The sequence below is a fragment of the Littorina saxatilis genome, linkage group LG9 (assembly GCF_037325665.1).
Source record: "Littorina saxatilis isolate snail1 linkage group LG9, US_GU_Lsax_2.0, whole genome shotgun sequence".
NCBI lineage: Eukaryota > Metazoa > Mollusca > Gastropoda > Littorinimorpha > Littorinidae > Littorina > Littorina saxatilis.
Genome location: NC_090253.1, coordinates 45,040,912 through 45,063,607, shown reverse-complemented (window position 1 = coordinate 45,063,607; position 22,696 = coordinate 45,040,912). Strand labels below are relative to the sequence as shown.

Genomic DNA, 22,696 nt, shown 5'->3' with positions numbered 1-22,696 from the left:
TGGAGCACACTTTGGAAAGTACGTTGGAGTAGCCTCCCTTCTACGTTGGAATAGCCTCCCTTCCCGGATTTAGAACGCGTTTCGTGTCGTAACAGATTATCCACTTACTAGCCATATCCGTATGCAAAATAATGAAATAAACATTAGGAAATGGCAGACGTTTACAAATATCGACATTCTCTATCAGTGCAATAAAAAACAATCGTTAGAACTTGCATTTACGACATGTCGTGCGTGAGAACGTGTCAGTAAACAAGCACTTTTTGCCTTGCTGAAGAACCCCACGAGTCAAGCTAAAACAGACGACAAGTAATGGAAAGCAGTCTGCGGATAAACATAACAAACTACTGATGAAGAAGTGTGTTCATCCCTGCTCTGGATAAAAGACATCGGACTGATGACAACGTGGCAGCGTTCACGCGAAAATATTTTTTTTTAAGATTATCGCTTCTACATTTTATTGCACGTACTTGGGGCAGATCTGAATTTCTGAAAGATGACAAATCGGTCTTGTGAGTTGAGAACCACATGTTCTTTGCCGACAGAAATCACGATGGGACAAGATGTAGATTGTGTTGAAGAGATGTTTGCAGATTATCGCATCTACATTTTATTGCTCAGATCAATGCACGTAGTTGGGGTAGATCTGAATTTCGCAATGGAAGACGACAAATCCGTCTTGTGAGTTAAGAACCACACGTTCTTTGGCGGCAGAAATCACTATGGGACAAGATGAGGATTGTGTTGAGGGGCTAATACTGACTGACTTTAGATGAAGAGTTCCTAGACTGCCTGGTTTTTGTAGAGAGGCATCATGATGATATCCTGGGGTTTTTTTACGTTCTTGGTGACAACGCGCCAGAATCGCACGAAGATCGAACTCTCGAAGAAAACAAGTTTATCGCTGAACATCGGAAATGTGAAAGTATTGCTCTTCCTGTCTGACCTCCACAGGCTACATTATTTATCAGGTAACTTACCAAACCGGAGTGTGTGTGTGTGTGTGTGTGTGTGTGTGTGTGTGTACACCGGATTACCACCATCAACGCACCCTTTTGGACTTTTCTACTATGCCTGCTGTGACATTCACGAGGATTATTGTGATTCTTGGACAATCGTGTGCCTATGCTGGACTTGCAGGAAGACAAACGGTGCCGGAACGGTATACGTGCTGCCAAGTGTGCACGTCCAGAGCGCAGTGTGAACCGAGAGTGAGTGTGTCATTGTGTGGAAGTTTTGCTTGATTGATTTATTCATGATTTAATTTGCTTTTTGGTTCAATAGTAAAATCTGTGTACGTTATACTTTGTATTTTGTGGTGTGATTCGCCCGAGTGCGAGACCCCCATCCCCGAACGCCTCTGTGGGTGGAATTGTATATATATACTTGTGTAACGTGAGTGTGTAGATGAGAATGTGAAAGTTGCTTTGGACCCAGATACACACAGCAGACACCAACGCAACAGCTAAGTTTCAGCCTGACAAAGAAATTCGAGTGACACAGCTAATGGCTGTACTTGTTATTTCTCTATTAAAACAAATGTTTCAAGATCTTTAGGCCAAAACAAATAAATTGTCTGTTTCTATTAACATGGCTAAAAAAAATAGGGTAGGTAGGTAGGTGTTTTTGTTGTTGTTGTTGCCAGGATAGAATTCTTGAAAATAACTAAATGACACAAAGAGACAAGACTCGCTATAGATAGATTTATAAAAATAAAAAAAATGTGACAAAGGATATAAAATGATTGTTTTACCTGGTCTGGAATCTTCAGTAGTAATTGCATAAAAAAGTCTGATAATTATATCAATTATCATGTTAACTTTTTCTTAAAATGGGTGCGTTAAATCCTAGTCTGTTTGTTTTTAATGGACTAAGCAATCCTTGGACCGTGCAGAAAAGATGTATTTTAAAAATGTCCAGTTGCTTTTACTTATTTTTCTAATTGGAAGAGAATACAAATTATGCACTCTTTTCTGTTCAAATGGGTAGAGGGCGGGGGTAGTAAAAGGATTACAGTTCAAGATTTTGTGCGACAAGAGGTGTGTTTCTTTTATAAAGAGCAAAAACTCAACTTGGTATCTAACACTATTTCTGAACACTGTAACCACTTTAGCACTTTTTTTCTTTTTTTTTCTGTCTTCCAAACTTCTAATTCAGCTTCAAAAATGATAAAAAAAAGGGTTTTTTTCTTCTGAAATCTACAGTTAAATCACTATTTTGGATATTCTATTTTGCTTCCCTATTTATCTTCTTAAGTTTTTGATCATCTGATTACCTTGCTTTTCTATTTGGAAGATAATATGCACTCTTTTTTGAAAAATGGATAGGGGGTGGGGGTAGTAAAAGCATCACAGTATAACATTTTGTGCGACAAGAGGTGTGTTTCTTTTAACTTTGATGAAGAGGGATAACTCAACTTGGTATCTAACACTAGTTCTGAACACTGTAACCACTTTAGCACTTTTAATTTATTTGTTCTGTCTTCCAAGCTTTAAATTCAGCTTATAAAATGAGTAAAACAGTGTGTGTTTTCTAAATTCACCAGTTAAATCACTCTGTTGGATGTTTTTTTTTTTTTTTTAGTCGAACCCCCCCCCCCCCCCCCCCCTTCTAAGATCTCCCATAATCTGACAGTCGAACCCCCCCCCCCCCACCCCTTCTAAGATCTCCCATAATCTGTTGGATGTTGTTTTTTGCTTCCCTCTTTCTGTTCTGAAGTTTTTGATCATCTGACTACCTTGCTTTTCTATTTGGAAGATAATATGCACTCTTTTCTGAAAAATGGGTAGGGGGTGGGGGTAGTAAAAGCATCACACTTCAAGATTTTGCGCGACAAGAGGTGTGTTTCTTTCAAATGTGATGAAGAGGAATAACTCAACTTGGTATCTAACACTATTTCTGAACACTGTAACTACTGAAGCACTTTTAATTTTTTTTTCTGTCTTCCAAGCTTTAAATTCAGCATATAAAATGAGTAAAAAATTGGTTTTTTTCTGAATTCACCAGTTAAATCACTATGTTGGATGTTCTATTTTGCTTCCCTATTTCTGTTCTGAAGTTTTTGATCATCTGACTACCCTGCTTTTCTATTTGGTAGATAATATGCACTCTTTTCTGAAAAAATGGGTAGGGGGTGGGGGAAATAAAAGTATCACAGTTCAAGATTTTGGCCGACAAGAGGTGTATTTCTTTTAACAGTGGTAAAGAGGGATAACTCAACTTGGTATCTAACACTATTTCTGAACACTGTAATCACTGTAACACTTTTAATTTATGTTTGTTTGTGTTCCAAGTTTTAAATTAAGCTTCAAAAATGGGTAAAAAAAAATAGTTTTCTCATAATTCACAAGTTAAATCATTATGTTGGATGTTCTATTTTGCTTCCCTCTTTCTCTTCTTAAGTTTTTGATCATCTGACTATCCTGCTTTTCTTTTTGGAAGATAATATGCACTCTTTTCTGACAAATGGGAAGGGTGTGGGGGTAGTAAAAGCATCACAGTTCAAAATTTTGCACGTTAAGAGGTGTATTTTTTTTAAAATTGGTAAAGAGGGATAACTCAACTTGGTATCTGACACTATTTCTGAACACTGTAATCACTTTAACACTTTTGATTTATGTTTGTCTGTGTTCCAAGTTTCAAATTAAGCTTCACAAATGGGTAAAAAAAATGGTTTTTTAATAATTCACAAGTTAAATCATTATGTTGGATGTTCTATTTTGCTTCCCTCTTTCTCTTCTTTAAGTTTTTGATCATCTGACTACCCTGCTTTTCTATTTGAAAGATAATATGCACTCTTTTCTGAAAAATGGGTAGGGGGTGGGGGGTAGTAAAAGCATGACAGTTCAAGATTTTGCGCGACAAGAGGTGTGTTTTTTTTAACTGTGATGAAGAGGGATAACTCAACTTGGTATCAAACACTATTTCTGAACACTGTAACCACTTTAGCACTTTTAATTTTTTTTTCTGTCTTCAGTTCCAAGCTTTAAATTAAGCTAATAAAATGAGTAAAAAAGTGGGTTTTTTTTAGAATTCACCAGTTAAATCACTATGTTGGATGTTCTATTTTGCTTCCCTATTTCTGTTCTGAAGTTTTTGATCATCTGACTACCCTGCTTTTCTATTTGGTAGATAATAATTATGCACTCTTTTCTGAAAAAAATGGGTAGGGGGTGGGGGAAGTAAAAGTATCACAGTTCAAGATTTTGCGCGACAAGAGGTGTATTTCTTTTAACAGTGGTAAAGAGGGATAACTCAACTTGGTATCTAACACTATTTCTGAACACTGTAATCACTTTAACACTTTTAATATATGTTTGTCTGTGTTCCAAGTTTCAAATTAAGCTTCACAAATGGGTAAAAAAAATAGTTTTCTCATAATTCACAAGTTAAATCATTATGTTGGATGTTCTATTTTGCTTCCCTCTTTCTCTTCTTAAGTTTTTGATCATCTGACTACCCTGCTTTTCTATTTGGAAGATAATATGCACTCTTTTCTGACAAATGGGAAGGGGGTGGGGGTAGTAAAAGCATCACAGTTCAAAATTTTGCGCGTTAAGAGGTGTATTTTTTTTTAAATTGGTAAAGAGGGATAACTCAACTTGGTATCTAACACTATTTCTGAACACTGTAATCACTTTAACACTTTTAATCAATGTTTGTTGGTGTTCCATGCTTCAAATTGAGCTTCAAAATGGATACAAAAGGATTTTTTTCCGAATTCACAAGTAAAATCACTACGTTTAATGTTCTATTTTGCTTCCCTATTTCTCTTCTTCAGTTTGTGATCATCTGATTGTTATTTTGATTACATTTTCACAATACAATATTACATTTCATTCATTAGTGTTTGCGTGAAAAAAATCTGATACCTATGCTTAAACTTCAGTCGTTATCTTAAAATTTTGCGCGTTAAGCCCTTTATATTTTGTATTTTCCTGATAAAGCAAACATTGAACTAACAGAAAAAGTAACTTTTAAAACTACCTAATCACTTTGAAATTGGGCCTCCAAAGTGTTCTCCAGCCTTAATCCAATCAGAAATATGCTTAAAGGTAGATTGTAATACACTCTTAATTGCTTTGCTGCTAAAGAGTTCTATCCGCAGTTTTATTAACCCGTGCATAACACTAGTTTGAACAGTCGAACACTATCCTGGCTGCAAAGCAAAACAAAAACGAGTACCCTCCCTTGCACCGTAGCAGACGACTATTTATCTGGCACCAAAGAAACGTCCAAAAAGATGTCAAAACAAATCCTGTCTCCCATTAAGGTGAACGACATAGTAAAGATCAACGGAGGTGAGGAAGGGGTAGTTAAGAGTGTTTCAAGGCCACTTGGCTTCGCTATACTGGATGTGGTGACCCCAAACGGCACCAGACGCAAAATCCACAGAATAAATGTACAAAAACTGGCAAGTCTGCCATCAAACCCTGACATTGACCACATTCTGATGCCCCAAAATGTGCTCGAAGAACTTGACATGGACTTTCCAGAAACTGACAACTCCGAAAACACAAAATCAACGCCGAAAGTAAAAAAACGCTTTGCTGAAACAGAAATACCAGACATACCGACGTTTATTGCTCAAAACACCAGCCAAAACACACTCAAGAAAACTGCCCATGATGTTAAGCTGCTAAAAACCTTCATTCAAGAAAAGTTGCCGAACACAGAGCTCGAAATTCACCAATTGACGCCATCCTCCCTCAATGAAATTCTTTCAAACTACTTCATCGCACTGAAAAAAGCTGACGGGACAGATTATGAAGCAACGTCGATGCGAAGTTTCTGGGGAAGCATTCACCGACACCTTAAAAGCAAATCGTACCCCCATGACATCAATCGTTCCCCTTCTTTCCAGCAAGCCCAACAGACCTTAAATGCCAAACTAAAAGCGCTAAAAAATGCAGGCAAGGGGAACATGCAATACAGTGCTGAAGCTCTCACAGAAGAGGAAATAAACACTCTCTACGAAAGAAACCAACTGGGCCAAACTACTGCAGAATCTCTCCTGAACACCATGTAGTGGAATAACTGCATACACTTTGGTCTAAGGGCAGTTACCGACCACCATCAGATGAAATGGGGAGATGTCACTCTTGGAAAAGATTCATCTGGTAAGGAGTACCTGAGGTAAAACGATTTGTATTATAACAACGAAAGATATTTAGTTATGCAGATCAAAATAACAAGCGCAGCATGAATGAAACTTCCAAGCCCAAACAAATTCTGATCACATAATCACAGCTAACATTATATGGGATATGTATGCCTAAGAAATAAGAGCACAACAGCAGGCTTGTATTTTTCCCAAAAATGCCTATGATAATTATTGATTGTACCTATAGCAAGACCTTAAAAGCAGTTGGCTTTATGGTATTTCACAATCATACTTCTCCCAATTACTCGCCGCAAAATAATGGGTAACTGGATTAAACTACAGTGCAATAATCTTATAATTCAAAAGTACCACACAGAGAAAAATTGATAGCAACCCTGAAATTTCATGCTAACACTAACAGCATGCAACATAATTTCATAAAACAAATATCAACATTTTTAAAGGTTTAGTAGAAAAGGAAGAAACAATTACCGGTACTGACTAATGTTTCAGTTACAACGAAAGATCCACAAAGACCAGGACAGGGGAACATGTCACAAACATCAGAGCTGTACGACCAACAGTGTGGGCAACACCCCAAGATACGACAAGATGCCCAGTGGCAACTTACAGGCTGTATGCTGAATATCGCCCAAAAGACTACTCAGAAGAAGACGACCCCTTCTACATCGCGACCACAACTGTCCCCAACCCCAAACCAGGCACAACATGGTTAAAAAAACAGAGAGTTGACGTCAACAAGTTGGCGACTTTAATGAAAGATATGGCAATCAAAGCAGGTCTGACCCAAAACAAAAGAATAACCAACCACAGCGCAAGGAAAACCATGGTGCAAACATTGGTCAACAAGCAATTTGCCCCCAAAGAAATAATGCAATTAACCGGCCATAAGAATGTGCAGTCCATCAACACATACTCAAAAATGTCAGAAGAAACGCACAAAAAAATGAGCACAGCACTGGCTGAATCTCAATCTACACCACAGCAATCAGTCACCTCATCAACACACCTGCAATCAACAACTGCAGACATTCCAACAAGCAGCATGCACACATACATGCATCAAGAACACACAAGAACAGCCACAATGCAAAATTCATGCAGCCACCAGCCAACGCTTCCATTCCCTTTTTTCGGAGGCTCTGTGTCCAACTGCACCATCAACATTAACGTCAACCCACCACAATCAAATTCCACAGCTACAGTCTCACTCTCAGTCACCGACACACAGAGTGAAACTGTTAAGCAAGCAGCCCCTGCCAAGCGTCCTCGACGCAAATAAACTTAATCAATCATTCAATGTCCATCCCCATGATCTTTAGTTCTAAAACTTGATTCAGTTAGTGCATCAAACAGTCTTTTTCGCAGTAGCGGTTGCCTTGCTTTTAGTAAGTTTTACTCAATTTTAAGAAATAATTCTGCATCTTGTGAAATATTGAACATGCAACAACAAAGAAACCACTTCCATGGCTCAGGCACTATTACTTTTTCTCAATGTTTATTCAGTTTATTTAGTGTTCTACTTTGATAGTAAGTTTATATGTGGTGATGTTCACTTCGCTTCAAACATGTTGCTACTATTTGTTATTTTCAGCAGACATATCATATGTGCATCTGTTTTCAGCAAAGTTTGCATTGCTGAGTTGGTTGATTTCTTACCCACAAGTACATTGTTATTTGTTAATGTTATTTTCATTGCAAACTATCACTAGCTGCGGTCTCGAATAGCAGCTAGCATCTGCTGAAGAGACATTAAACCCCAAAAACCATCACTAGCTGTCAGACTCTATTGATACAAATTATGCACATTTATGGGCGCAGAGCCACAATGAAATGTGTGAAAATTGCTTCTGTATTGCATTCAAAAAACCTTTAGATTCAAAACAATGTGTTGCAACAACATGTATCAAATTATTTTGCTGTTATAAAAGAAAAAAAAAAGCTCATCTGTCATCTTATCAGACCTTCTTCGAGTGGTGTGTGTGAGAGAGAGTGAGACTGAGAGTGAGACTGAGAGTGAGAGTCTGTCAGCAGTGTGTTTGGTTATCTTACTGGCCGTGTGTTCAAGATGTGTCATGTGTGTTTGGTGCGCGTCTTCAGTGCCTCTGGCAGTGTCGGTGTGGGAACTGACAGAAGCTAGGGAGCACAGATAATAGAAGCCCTGTCACATAGACTAATCTCACACAATCAATACACATTTGGCTCATTTTGAAACGACAGTTTCGAGTTTGTTAGTCAAACTCAAAGCAACAACCGTGGTGACATGCGTAGTGGGACCGAGAAACGTCCTTGACCTTACCTGGTTTGGCTGGGCTTCGCTTCAAACATCGGCTGTTTCACGTATTTTGCGAGCTAGTCTACTCTTTTGCCTGGCTCTGCAGTAAGTCCACATTGGCGATGAAGGTATCCAAGAACTTAACATGTGTGTATTTTTTCCGTAATCCAGTCATATTCCTTCAAAATGCAATCAATCGGCGGTGACAGACTAGGTGTCAGCAATTCGCGACTTCACCAACTTGGTCCCGTACCAGTACCAGTTTAGGTTTATCCATGCAAACACACTCGCAAAACAGTTTATCACGTAGATACATTTCAAATAGGGAGCAAATGGTTGAATCTAAACCTACATATTTGTTGCCTAAAATTTGCTTCTCTGTCAATTAGCCTAATTGTATAATAATACGTTCGAGAAAAACAAAGTGGAATCGATTCTGAATCGAGTAAGCCAAATGGGTCCCAAACCGTTTTCGCCCGTTCTGCCGACCTGAAACGCAAAACAAAAGAAGTGTGCGCTTCAACTAAATTGATTTCTATAAGACTTCATTACTTTCTTGCAACTTATGAATCTTTACTTAAAGCTTTTAAATGGTCAGAAAGTAGTGTTTCCGCGTACTTATCGATGCACTCATTCGACGGTTTTATTTTTTCAGCGACGGTCACTCAGTTTAAGGTTGCAAAAGGGCCAAGTCTCGCCCGGCACCACTGTTTTACAGTCCACAGATCGCAACAGTGCCGCTAGTAGTCTACACTTTGTGTTTGGTGGTAGAATGGGATATACAGGTTACAACACTCGTGGTTTTTTATATGGCTTGTATTTCAGTCAAGACCCAGCGGGAATATCAATCGAGAGCCACTCGCCAGAGGCTCGTGTCTCCCGATGATATTCATCCGCTGGGTCTTGACTGAAATACAAGCCATATAAAAAACCACTCGTGTTGTAACCTATACATATATATATATACACATATATCCCATGACCTCCCTTCTTTGTCTCTATTACTTCAGTATGGGTATATATGTTGTATTTTTATAGCTCAATAAATACATCATGGACTCCAAAAAATATATGATAGTGCAGATTCCGATTTGGGCAAAGGACTACTTTCCTCCCGACCTTTGACCTCGCGCCGAACAATGTGACACATTTGTATGAAGTTCTAAAATCGTATTGCACGGCTCAGAAAACCATATCAGTTGCACGCAAAAATTAATTTCAGAACTGATCTGATGTATGAGATGCAATAAGCAAAAGTTTCTTTCATTATGAAAGCAATGCAGGTCGAAAAAAACGAACATTCAACTTACAAGATAACCAGATGCTAGAGAACCAAAACAAAAACACGAGTACCCTCCCCTTGCATCGTTAGCAGACGACTTTTGAGAATCTGTCGGTAGTGTGTTTTGGTGTGCGCCTTCAGCTATCAAACATCGGCTGTTTCACGTGTTTTGCGAGCAAGTCTACTCTTTTGCCTGGCTCTGCAGTAAGTCCACATATTTTTCCGTAATCCAGTCATATTCCTTCAAAATGCAATCAATCGGCGGTGACAGACGTGTCGGTCGCGTTTTCCTCACACCGTCCCATACCAGTTTAAGTTCATCCATGCAAACACACTCGCAAAACAGTTTATCACGTAGATACATTTCAAATAGGGAGCAAATGGTTAAATCTAAACCTACATATTTGTTCCCTAAAATTTGCTTCTCTGTCAATAAGCCTAATTACACACGTTCGAGAAAAACAACGTGGAATCGATTCTGAATCGAGTAAGCCAAATGGGTCCCAAACCCGTTTCGCCCGTTCTGCCGACCTGAAACGCAAAACAAAAGAATTGTGCGCTTCAACTAAATTAATTTCTATTCGACTTCATTACTTTCTTGCAACTTATGAACCTTTACTTAAAGCTTTTAAATGTTCTGAAAGTAGTGTTACCGCGTAATTATCGATGCACTCATTCGTTTTATTTTTTCAGCGACGGTCACTTAGTAAGGTTGCAAAAGGGCTAAGTCTCGCTGGCAACAGTTTTACCCTGCACAGATCGCAACAGTGCCGCTAGTAGTCTACACTTTGTGTTTGATGGTAGAATGGGATATACAGATTACAACACTCGTGGTTTTTTATATGGCTTGTATTTCAGTCAAGACCCAGCGGGAATATCAATCGAGAGCCACTCGCCAGAGGCTCGTGTCTCCCGATGATATTCATCCGCTGGGTCTTGACTGAAATACAAGCCATATAAAAAACCACTCGTGTTGTAACCTATATATATATATATATATTTATATATATATCCCTCTGCTTGGTTGTCTGTGCATGGGTGTGTGTGTGTGCGTGCGTTTTGTTCCACCACGTTTCACACATGTTTGGCACATGTAAATGTATCATAAGCCTTTATTGAGAATCTTTCCGGTTCTATGTGTGAGTGTGTGTGTGTGTGTGTGTGTGTGTGTGTGTGTGTGTGTGTGTGTGTGAGTGTGTGTGTGTGTGTGTGTGTGTGTGTGTGTGTGTGTGTGTGGAGTATTTATCATATCGTTATTCTTAACTTTAGACACAGACACAAAACAAACAAGCAACCAACTTCTTCTTCTTCAGAGTCCGAAGCAACCAACAAACCAAAACAAATAAGAAAATACAAACCACCACCATTTCTCTCTCTTTTCTCTCCCTCTCTCTCTCTCTCTTTTCTTACTCCCTCTCTCTGTTCACACACCTTCACTCATATAAATGTGTATGAAAGGTATGTCAAAGAGAACATGATCGTATGCTGCATGAAACGCTGAGACGCATCCATGATTCAGGTCTGACACTCAATCAGAGGAAATGTGTTTTCAGTCAACCACAAGTCGAGTTCTACGGCTTCATCTTCAGTGGTGAAGGACTGAAACCAGATCCAGCGAAAGTTCGCGCTCTTCGCGAAGCAGCCACGCCCAGCAACGCCACAGAACTACGTTCTTTCCTAGGCATGGCTCAGTACTCAGCACGCTTTATCGATAACTTCGCCACCATCACAGAACCTCTTCGTCAACTGACGAAGCAGGACGCTACTTGGTCATGGGAAGAACCGCAAGAAACTGCTTTCAAGACTGTCAAAGCCGCTCTATGCAAGTCTGCAACTCTTGCCTACTTCGACATCAAGAAGCAAACAGAGATCCTGGTAGACGCAAGCCCTGTAGGGATCGCCGGATTGTTGTCACAAGACGTTAGACCTGTATGTTACGCAAGTCGCGCCCTATCTGATGTAGAACAGCGCTACTCTCAGACGGAAAGAGAGGCGCTCGCAGTAGTCTGGGCATGCGAACATTTTGACATATACATTCGAGGAACAAGCTTCAAAATGATCACCGATCACCGACCGCTGCTTAACATCTGGGAAAAACCATTTCCACCTGCACGCATTGCCAGATGGTCTCTACGTCTCCAACCCTATGACGTACACATGGAGTACAGGCCAGGAAAAGACAACCCTGCAGACTATCTGTCTCGTCACCCTGGTCCCGCCACAGCGTCATCTCATGAAGAAAAGATATATAGCAGAAGAGTTTGTCAACTTCACTGCTATGTCGTCCACTCCTGACGCCATCACGCTTGAAGACGTGCAAACAGCAACCGCAAACGATCCAGTCCTTCAAGCCATCATGAAATGTGTGAACAGTGGTCGCTGGCATGAAAACACTCATGGTATTACCAAAGAAACATTCACATGTTTTCGCAACATCAAAGACTCACTGTGTGTAAACGCTCAGCAAAACATTCTTCTCAAGGGCTCACAGCTTGTAATACCCTCTTCTCTTCAAGCTCGTGTCGTTGATCTAGCACACGAAGGACATCAGAGAATGCATAAAACCAAGGCCCTTCTCAGAAGCAAAGTCTGGTTTCCGGGAATCAACGCCGCTGTTGAGTCAGCTGTGCGCAGTTGCATCCCATGTAAAGCAAACAACAACCGTCGTGAACATCAACCGCTGCTCATGTCCAACCTACCATGCGGTCCATGGCAAGAACTCAGCATCGACTTTTGTGGTCCTCTACCATCTGGTGCATCACTTCTGGTCATCACAGATGAGTACTCCAGGTACCCAGTAGTTGAAGTTCTCCAGAACACTACAGTTGAGGCTGTGATTCCTGTTGTCGACAAAGTGTTTTCTCTGTTTGGCTACCCTGCACGTACAGGTGAAAACTGACAACGGCCCACAGTTCATCAGTAAGCAGTGGAAACAGTTTATGCAGTCATGTGGAGTGAAACACCGACACATTACTCCTCTGTGGCCGAAAGCAAACGTTCAAGCAGAAACGTTCAACAAACCCATGATGAATGCTGTTCGCTCAGCCCACGTTGAGAGAAGAAGCTGGCGACAAGAGCTCCACAGATTCTGCAGAATCTACAGAGCAACACCACACTGCACCACGTCGTTCACTCCTTACTTCCTCATGGTTGGTCGGGAACCGAGAACGAAACTCCCAGAAGTCCAGTCTAACAGTTCACAACATCCTGTTGTTGCAGAAGTGCGTCTGAGAGACACATTTGCAAAGCAGAAAATGAAGTGTGCTGCCGACAAGCGACATCATGCCAAAGACTACAACATTGAGCCTGGTGACAGTGTTTTGGTGAAGCAGATGAAGCGGAACAAACTCTCCACTAATTCAATCCAACACCTCTTCTTGTGACTGATACCAAAGGTTCCATGATCACCGCACAGAAGCCTGATGGGTCGACCGTCACGAGAAACTCTTCCCTTTTCCGTCGACTGCCGCCATCTGTCACACCACAAGTGGTCTCCAACAAAGAGGACTCATCAGTTACAGAAGCTGAAGAGACAACCAGGACTGACCACGAAGAAGCCCCAACTGCTGGTGAAACTGGTGACGATGTTCCGCCAAGCACTACACCTTCTTCACACGGTTCAGTTCCGCCTGCCAGTATTAGCCCACGTCGGTCCAAAAGAAATCGCACTTTTCCACAACACATGACAGACTATAATTATGTGTGTTTAAAGACTGAAGTGCAAGATGTGAAAACATTTCCAGGTAACAATCTAGAAATCCAAGTTTTAGTGTGTTAATATTCTCTTATCAACAAAACGAACAACAAACAAGAGATAGACAGTAATCATGCCGTACAATTAAGTTGTTTCTTAGTTCAGTTTAAAGTGATATCAAGACAGATGTGTTTCTTTTCAGTTTTCATGTATTATTAGTCAAATGATGAATAGTAAAGACCAAGTTTGTTTTCAAGAAGTATATTGAACTGTAATTAGCTAAGGATTTTATTTTGGTTCTGAAGTTTAAAACTATTTTGAATAATTTGATTTTTCCAGCAGTTATCAGTAACAGTAAAATTAAAAGAGTGTTTTTCATTCAAAGAGGGGAAAGATATAATGACTAGCATGCTGTTGTCTCCCTTTGACCAGTTCATTGTATCTACGGTACCTATGTACTATCGGGGTTCAATGTTTGGATCAGTCATGCGCACTGATACTTCCGTACAGGGAGCCTGCCATGTGGTCCGTACAGAGAGCCTGCCATGTGGTCCGTACAGAGAGCCTGCCATGTGGTCCGTACAGAGAGCCTGCCATGTGGTCACCGAATAAACCGTTGCACCCCACCCTTCTTGTGTTCGTTGGTTTTGTCCGCATAACAACCCCCAGACATTACACAACGCTCACAAGAATGGCAGTGCAGAGAGAGCAGTCTTCAGCCCGATGTAGATACTCCTCTGGTCTCGGCGAGCCTGCAGCAGGCGGGAGAACGAGTCCCACTTACGGGGCGTGTTCAGACTGGCCAGGTGCCCGCTCTGCGTCACACAGCGCTGGTTCAAGTTGGCATCGGTCCACGACAGCGCTTCTTCTGAACGCACGTAGCTGTAACATCTGAGTGACACAAAGGAAGAGGAATTAAAGGCGTCTTTTCCTTGTAGCACAGCTGCATGGCAACGCTTTCTGTGCCTACGTGAATGTCTAAGAATGGTATAGCGTTACAATAGGCCCCCTACAACAAGCTTTTGATCACTAGTATAACTGATAATGTTAAAATCTTAACTCCATCAGGTTTTTATTCACACAACCGTGTTTAATGGTGTTTTGCCAGCCATGGAACGGTAAGATTAAAGGACCAGACCATGCTGTTATAGCGTCAAAAACGCTTCGAATCGTGTTCCTGCGCGACCGAACACTTCCCGATGTGTGCAGTTAGTTAGAAAACCGCTTTCTTACCGTCCTCAACAATGTTTGGTTTATTTCGGAATCTTCTAAGGCCGTAATCCGACGATTTTTGTGCCTGAAGCGACGTATTTCTTCCCCAAAACGACCCGCCATTGTGTCTCGTTTTCTTCGCGAGACTGGCGGAACTCTTGGCTTATGAATAAATTATCCGTGACGTCATACAGTGTCAAGATGGCGAGTGCTGCACCAACAAGCGTAACTGCAGACGAAATTGAACCGTACATGTTCGAACCACTCGCTTCTCTGCTAGAATCAAGCACGGAAGATGAGGAGGCCACTTCCAGCAGTGGTGAGAACAGTGACGACGAAAATTGCGACTCTGTTTGTCTCAGCGATCAAAGGTAAACACGCCCGCTCTCTGTGCTGAACTAGTATCGTCTGCTTTCGAGTCTGTGCTATTTTTTCACTCTCGTCTTTTTGCTCATGATTGTTTGTGTACTGAAATGTCAACGCACTCGCGAATAAGTGTGATATTGTGTAAGTGTTCATGCATTGCATTCACGAGTGAAAGAACAACAACTCATCGCAGTTTTAACTGTTCTTGATTTCAGAGACTGGTGTCAGAGTGGCCACTGTACTGTTGTAGGTGGGAGGGGCAGAAGAGGAGAGAGAGGAAGCTACCCTGAGGTACATTGTAGAATGAAAACTTGCAGGGGAGCAAGAATGCATCACCAGCCACGAAGGTGTACATACAACTTTTTTTGAGGTGCCTATATTTGTTTGATTTTTAAATGTATTTATTTGTTGTTGTTTTTAAAGGCTACCAAGAAAATTTAAACTGAACAACTGTTGTCATTTAAATTTTTAACACTCAGTCACATATAGTTTCACACACACAATAATTAACTCACTTGCATGCCCACAGAAGAAGTTTGCTCTTCACATTGTTCTGTTGTTGTTGTTGTTGTTGTTGTTTTTATAATGTAATCATTGTAACATCAACACTCATTAATAACCAATATTACAACACAATTACTTTTTCATCAGAACTCACTCACATATATATATACTATTAAACCCTGGTTTATGGACACTTGCATTTGTACTTTGCATGGGAAAGCAGCCTGAATTTCAGGTGAACTTTAATAAAAGAAGATTTAGATATATGTATGTTGCTCTAGATGCATGTTTTAATAAATAATAATGACATTCAGGAAAGTAAAAGGACTGTTGAAATTTGCTGTTGTAAAATGTCTGATGATTAGGGTTCTGTTGGACATTTAGTGAATTGACTGTACCAATTGCTGTTATTATTTACACCCAATCAGTGCATCCACATGATATTATGTAGCTTAAATTAAAGAAAATGTGTTGATGTGTTCAGGACATACAGACAAGTTGCATACTGACTTGCCGAAAGAACAGGAACGTTCTTCCTGCCTGTCTGGTCGCTGCAATCAGAGACCTCTTTCTGTCACAGAGCTACACAGGCTTCAAATATGTCACATAAATAAAAGGTACATTACATCTTTCAACTGGGGTGTGTGTGTGTGTGTGTGTGTGTGTGGGGGGGGTGCATAACTATTGCATACTTAAGGTCGGCTTAAACTGCAAACAGAAATGTGAAGCTTGCGTAACAATTCTTGCTTTGTCAGATTTGGAGATAGGCAGCCTCAGTCTATATAGTTGGTCGCCAGTTGAGGCGTCCTGCTTGGTGACAATTTGAGCTTTGTTTCCAAGCCCTGAGACTTAATGCCGTGTGAGATGGAATTTTGTTTACACTTTATTCCAAGTCCCACGGGTATTTGATGGACATTTTTATCTATGCCTATACAATTTTGCCAGGAAAGACCCTTTTGTCAATCGTGGGATCTTTAACGTGCACACCCCAATGTAGTGTACACGAATGGACCTCGGTTTTTCGTCTCATCCGAAAGACTAGCACTTGAACCCACCACCTAGGTTAGGAAAGGGGGGAGAAAATTGCGGCCTGACCCAGGCCTGAACACGCAACCTCTCGCTTCCGAGCGCAAGTGCGTTACCACTCGGCCACCCAGTCCACTGTAGCAGTCAAAGTCTGGGCACTGTTGCATTGTAGTCTCGCTGTGTATGCAGAGCTTTGTTGTAGCTGCCATAGGCCAGTGTTGCCATAGGCCAGTGTAGGGATCACAGCCTCCTCAAACAGCTCGTTCAGATAACCTGATGAAAAAGTAAGGTGTGAGGGTGGAATGTCAAAACTTAAGCTCGAAGTTTAAAAAGAGAAGGAGAAAAACCTATACCACATGCTAATATCACCTGTAGATTTTCATACATGTCAAAGAAAAAATCTTAGTGAGGTAATCTTGAGTAGTAAATGTTAAACTGTCTTTGTTTACCTTCTATTATCCAGGCTCGTGGTTCATCGGACAAGTCACTGTGAAGGCATTTCAGGAAGCTGTCTCCATGCCCCTTGTGCTGACATGGTTGTTTTCCACTTAGCCTTCACCTCTTCCACTCGCCTGTACCCTCCGGTGTAGATTAGGCACAGTATTCAAACTTCTTTCCAACGCCTGTTTTAGACAGAAAAAAAGTTACCACAATCAGCAGAACTTTCACTGGAGAATGGGCATAATTCTTTCATACTTTCTTTCTCATAGCTTTTTGTTTTGTTTTTATAAACTCTTTATTACACTAAATAACATCCATCTTAAGATCTATTTTGAGCCTTAATTTAAGTTGACTAGTAATGATATTAACCATAATGTATTTATTTTTATAATGCAAAATTAAAATTTGTCATTTTTGAAGTACACATTTGTAAGGGTCCAAAATAGTCCAGGATAAGGAGGAAAAACATAGGGTGGGTCAGGAAATCTAAAACATTGCATAGTTTTTTTTGGCCTATGTAGACAAAAAAATTCTTACAGCACTTTCCCCCCCCCAAGAGAGCATAGCTTAGTTTTAATTATTTGAATGCCACTGTTAGCAAGAGGAGTACTACAGACAGCAATCAAACAGTGGGTTTTTTCTGTAGACATTGTTATTTCTGTTTAGGTGTTTCAGTAGTTTTCTATGCGGATAAATTATGCTGCATGATCACTAGAAACAATAAAGCTCTATAGCATGCAAGTTTTTTAAAGTTTTTTTACCATGTTACTCTGGTCTGAGAGAAAAAAAAACCCACAGAGATTAAGTTGAACTGGCAGTTTGACTGAAGCAGTGGTAATAACACAGAGTTGTGCTCTTCCTACAATCAATTTTTTGATGTGAATGATGTGGGTCATTTTTCATAGCCTGTTTATACTTTCAGACACAAAACCAAGAGCATGGTTCGGAGCCGATGACTATCAAGGATCAAGAGGAACATCCTCCTGAGAAACAAGGATCAGAGGTACATAGTGCATACTTTGGGCACTGATTTTCACAAACAAGTAATAATTTAACAAGTAAAGGTTAAAGCATTAATAAAGGTGGGAGTGCATGTTCCCCTCTCTACTGGCTTTTGATATGGGATGACCATCAGACATGTCATAAATCTTGTTGACTTTGTGGATAGAAATAGATAGAAAGTATCAATATGTAGAGGTTACATGCCGAGTGAACTGAGACCATTATTTGTAATATTCATTGACGCGAGGTATGTAACCTCTTTTTATTCCCCTCTCTGCTTCTTTTTTAAATCTGCATAGTGGGAGAGGAGGTTATTTTTGATAATCACCAACAACTAAATAATAACCAACCAGCATTCTGCTAAAATCCTCAACAGCTTATGGGTTGAGAAGCTACATGTTGTTGGTACTTCTTTTAGCGACTGAAAAGTTCTGAAAGCTCAGTTGTATCAAATGTTCATCTCTGGAGCAGACAACACAATTATACCTCATTTAAATTAAATTGTGCAGTTTTTAAAACACAAATTCAATATTAAATCCTTGAGTTTGGTTGTTTTCTGAATAAAAGTCCAACAAACCATGGGCTCGAGTAAGGTCTCAAGGCAAGTACCTCTCTTAGTTTGTGTAGAGGCTATAGTCGTTTCCCTTTTGGATATCTAAACGCTCAGTCACTTTGACAAAAAGACTGCAATCCATCGGTAAATTAGCAACACTATTTCATAAACGCGCAGACTCTGACGATATTCATGTCCCACATCCATGTCACCACAGTGGCATGTAAAAGACCTCATCGTTACATGTAAACATGCATATACCTGTGTGATTCATCGAAAGTCGGGATAACACCCCTAACATGCCCCTAATGGTTCCACTGTGAAGGTGAAAACAACATTATCTTAAGAATGTAGTTGGTAATAACCACTGGTAAACTATTTTGATCATCAGATTACAATTTAATATAATTTATATTGACTTGCCCATTACTCTTGTCAAGTTTTGAGGGTTAATAATTGTCAAGGTCATGCAGGCCTGAAAGTGGCGAGTATTCTACTCACCATGGCCAGTAGAAACATGTTTTTGCCGAGTAGAAGTGTTCATGCCAAATGCGAGTAAAGTTGCTGAAACAAATTGTTGGTTTGGCTAGTAAAGTTTGCTTTCTGTCTGGTACATTTTTAGAATTACTATCCAAAGGCGAGTACACCATTTGTTCGACTTTTAGGGTTGTCATGGTGGAATTGAGATTGGATCATATGAACATTTTTAATTTTCTAAGTTGTTATGGAATCCAGAGCTTTCCAGGATTTCATGACCTGACTTTGGAGTCAAGTTCAAATCATTCAGTGGAAAATCATCAATTTCTTGAAATACTTCTAGCTAGGGCTTTGAAACTTTACATGCTTCTAGAGGTTAATACCAAAAACAAAACAAAAAATACACAAAACAAAAAGAACACATCTGCAGGTCAAGCAATAAAAAAACCATTTACTGATAATTATAGTCAATCTAATCAGCTTGAAATTAAACGATCAAAACTAAAAACCTGACGAGATTATTTGAACATGGTTACCCCAAAACCCATGATTGGAGGCGATTCGAGCTGGTCCACTGGAAACACGCCTACATAATATCTAATTTGCATTTAAAATGTAATGGTTTTCCCTTAATTTTGTGCGCACTATTAGAGTAAACATTATATGTTTGGATCCAAAAATTGATGAGGATTATAATGCAATTTTTATTTTTATGTGTACATTTGTTTGTGAAAGTTCCGTTTTATGACAAATTCAAAATCCAAACTAATTAATTAAGAGTATGAGCTAAAATGCAATCACACAGTCCAGACTGAGTCAAAGAACGTTTGACCAAAGTTTCAATAAATTTGCTGAAAAAAGTATGTCACCACTGTGCTGCATCAACTTTGGCATGCGTATTCTTATACACAGTTTCACACACATATATGGGTAAGTTTTCCTGGAATCAGTGACATTGTACACACACGACCACCCTTCTATGGACCGGCACGGTTGGCCTAGTGGTAAGGCGTCCGCCCCGTGATCGGGAGGTCGTGGGTTCGAACCCCGGCCGGGTCGTACCTAAGACTTTAAAATTGGCAATCTAGTGGCTGCTCCGCCAGGCGTCTGGCATTATGGGGTTAGTGCTAGGACTGGTTGGTCCGGTGTCAGAATAAAGTGACTGGGTGAGACATGAAGCCTGTGGCTGTGCTGCGACTTCTGTCTTGTGTGTGGCGCATGTTATATGTCAAAGCAGCACCGCCCTGATATGGCCCTTCGTGGTCGGCTGGGCGTTAAGCAAGCAAGCAAGCAAACAAACAAACAAATAAAACCCTTCTATGGATTCCTGGTCTGTCTGCACACATTTATTAAAACCTTTCCTAATGAAAACAAGTCGCGTAAGGCGAAATTACAACATTTAGTCAATCTGTCGACCCCCACAGAATAAAACTGCACGCACTGCAGTGTTTTCACCAGGACAAAACAGCTTGGTCAATCCACGCGGCAAGGAAGTCACTCAATTTTTGCGTGCAACACAAAGTAAACAGACATGCAAGAATAGCGAAATTGCGTACTGCGGTAAGCAGGGAAGCGCGCTTTTCTGTATTCTTTCTAACTTTTTGAGCTTGTTTCGAATACAACATATTATATTTATATGTTTTTGGAATCAGAAAATGATAAGGAATAAGATGAAATCATTTTTGAATCTCCCCCGGCGGGTTAGGGGGTGTCCCATATTGGGACGAGAAAGAATTTACCCGATGTTCCCCAGCATGTCGTAAGAGGCGACTAACGGATTCTGTTTCTCCTTTTACTCTTGTTAGGACAAAAAAAAAAAAGAGGTCTGTTTACGGTAACATAGGGTGACAAAATATGGTCGGTAGGTCGGCTTTCTTTTTTCTTTTTTTTTTCTTTCATTTTTTTTTCTTTTTTTCTTTTTTTGGCGAACACCACTGCGTGCATCCATTTTGAAAGGAAGTAACACGAGTGACGACCCTTTACTCCTGACAGTACTTTGAGCTTACCTCCCTTCTGTCGTCTGCTGTTTGAGCGCAAACAGCTCTATTTTGGATGCGGTTTTTTTCTTTCAGACGATCCAAAAAAAAGATTAGGGTCGGGCCTAAAAACTAGGGTCTGTCGGGTTACCGTAAACAGTCATTTTTTTTGGCCTAAAGTGTTTCTTGTATAGAATATAGTCAATCTTTGTTTGTCTGTGCACTTAAAAGACCTTTGGGTCGATATATTTGTGAATGTATTGTTTTGTCAATAACAAACGTTCCAACAAACTACCTTTCTTGTTTTTTGATAAAAGGTAAAAGCAAAAAGAAAACGCGGGTAGCTTATTGATCTGGGATCGCGTGAAACCGAAAATTTTCGATATTTTCAAGTACCAGTTGAGAAAAAAAACCGCAAACTTCCGGTTTAACGCGATCCCGGCTATCAGTTGACTTTCAGCTGTGGTCGCGCCCTCCTCAAACCCTACCCCTGTCCCATCGAGTTGATGTAGGTCCGGTGCCGTGTAGGCTGCAATGCAAACACAGACTATGTATTCGCTGCATGTTGATAATACAGGGGGCACTGCGGGGCAAGCTGCGGGCTAAGCACACACACTGTCCAGGGCCTTAATCCGGCAATCGTACCGCTGACCAAACAAGCACCTGCCACTTCCAAGCTTCAAATATCCATGGGTATAGGCGGAGCCTATTTTCAGTGACCGACAGGTCTCAAGTTACCTAGTCTGGTGGATGCAGTGGCCAAGGCATTCCGCTTGATTAAACAAGCCAACAGCAGACTGCATACCTCTCCTTGGTGTGTTTGCCTTTCTTGTGAATCTTTGTAAATTCCCGTTATGTGTGTGTGTGTGTGTGTGTGTGTGTGTGTGTGGTATTCACCTTTTTTTCTGACGGTTATTTGGAAGCATTATTAGTGGCAATGATTTATTAACACTAGCAATAAATCCACTGAGTGCAGATTACACACACACACACACACCGTCGCATGCGTGCGCGCATTTGTACACGGCTGTGCAATACAACTGAGCACATGGTAAAAGTTATGCAGTGCCGGTGTAGGAGGCATAAAAGACTTCCAGGAAAAAAACACTGGGAGTGTTTTTTTCCTAGGAAAGAAACACTGCAATCTCGGAAGGGGAGTGTTATTTTCCTAGGAAAATTACACTGGTGCCAGGAATATAACACTGCCACTACGGCGGCAAATAAGACTGCCAGGAAAAAAACACTGCGTGAACTGTGTTCATTTTGTTCCGAGTGCACGAAGGCAGTGAGCCGAACTCAGTGCCCGTGTTGTTCCCCGGACTTGAAAAAAGAGTTGTTTCGGACTGTTGCAACTTGGTTCATTTCTGCACGATGGGTCGTCCAAAGGATAGCTCTGCCGAAGTGTCCAAAGAGAGGTTGGCTGACATATCTAAATTCCTGTCTGACGGCATATTTCCCGAAGGATGCAAAGACCGAGGAGTACGAGCAAATTGGAGACGGATGTGTTCTTCGTATGTGCTGCAAGATGGAACTTTGCTCAAGCGTCAAAAGCGCGACGGATCATGTACGTGCCTGTATAAAACACTATCGTAAATGTCAGTTGCAGTTTATTTCTAATTTTATAATGCTCTCTGAGGTTTGGGTTTTGCACCATCCTCGTCAGAAATGACGGTTGACCTGAAAAAAAAAGAGATCAAACCCAAATCGCGCCTCACTAAAAATACGGCAAACATTTCGTCAGGCACTTGCGCGTGCGAAATGATG

General features: G+C 40.6%; 1 protein-coding gene and 1 long non-coding RNA gene across 2 annotated transcripts in view; one reads left to right on the top strand and one right to left on the bottom strand.

Moving 5' to 3' along the window:
• LOC138976225 (uncharacterized) overlaps positions 1-22,696 on the bottom strand; it is a 525,645-nt gene that overhangs the window by 401,626 nt on the left and 101,323 nt on the right. The gene's annotated exons all lie outside the window — the stretch shown is intronic.
• LOC138976921 (uncharacterized) lies at positions 5,032-7,834 on the top strand. The gene is made up of 2 exons (XM_070349815.1): positions 5,032-6,024; positions 6,617-7,834. Exons 1-2 carry the CDS (start codon positions 5,243-5,245, stop codon positions 7,404-7,406), a joined length of 1,572 nt encoding a protein of 523 aa, XP_070205916.1. The 5' UTR covers positions 5,032-5,242; the 3' UTR covers positions 7,407-7,834.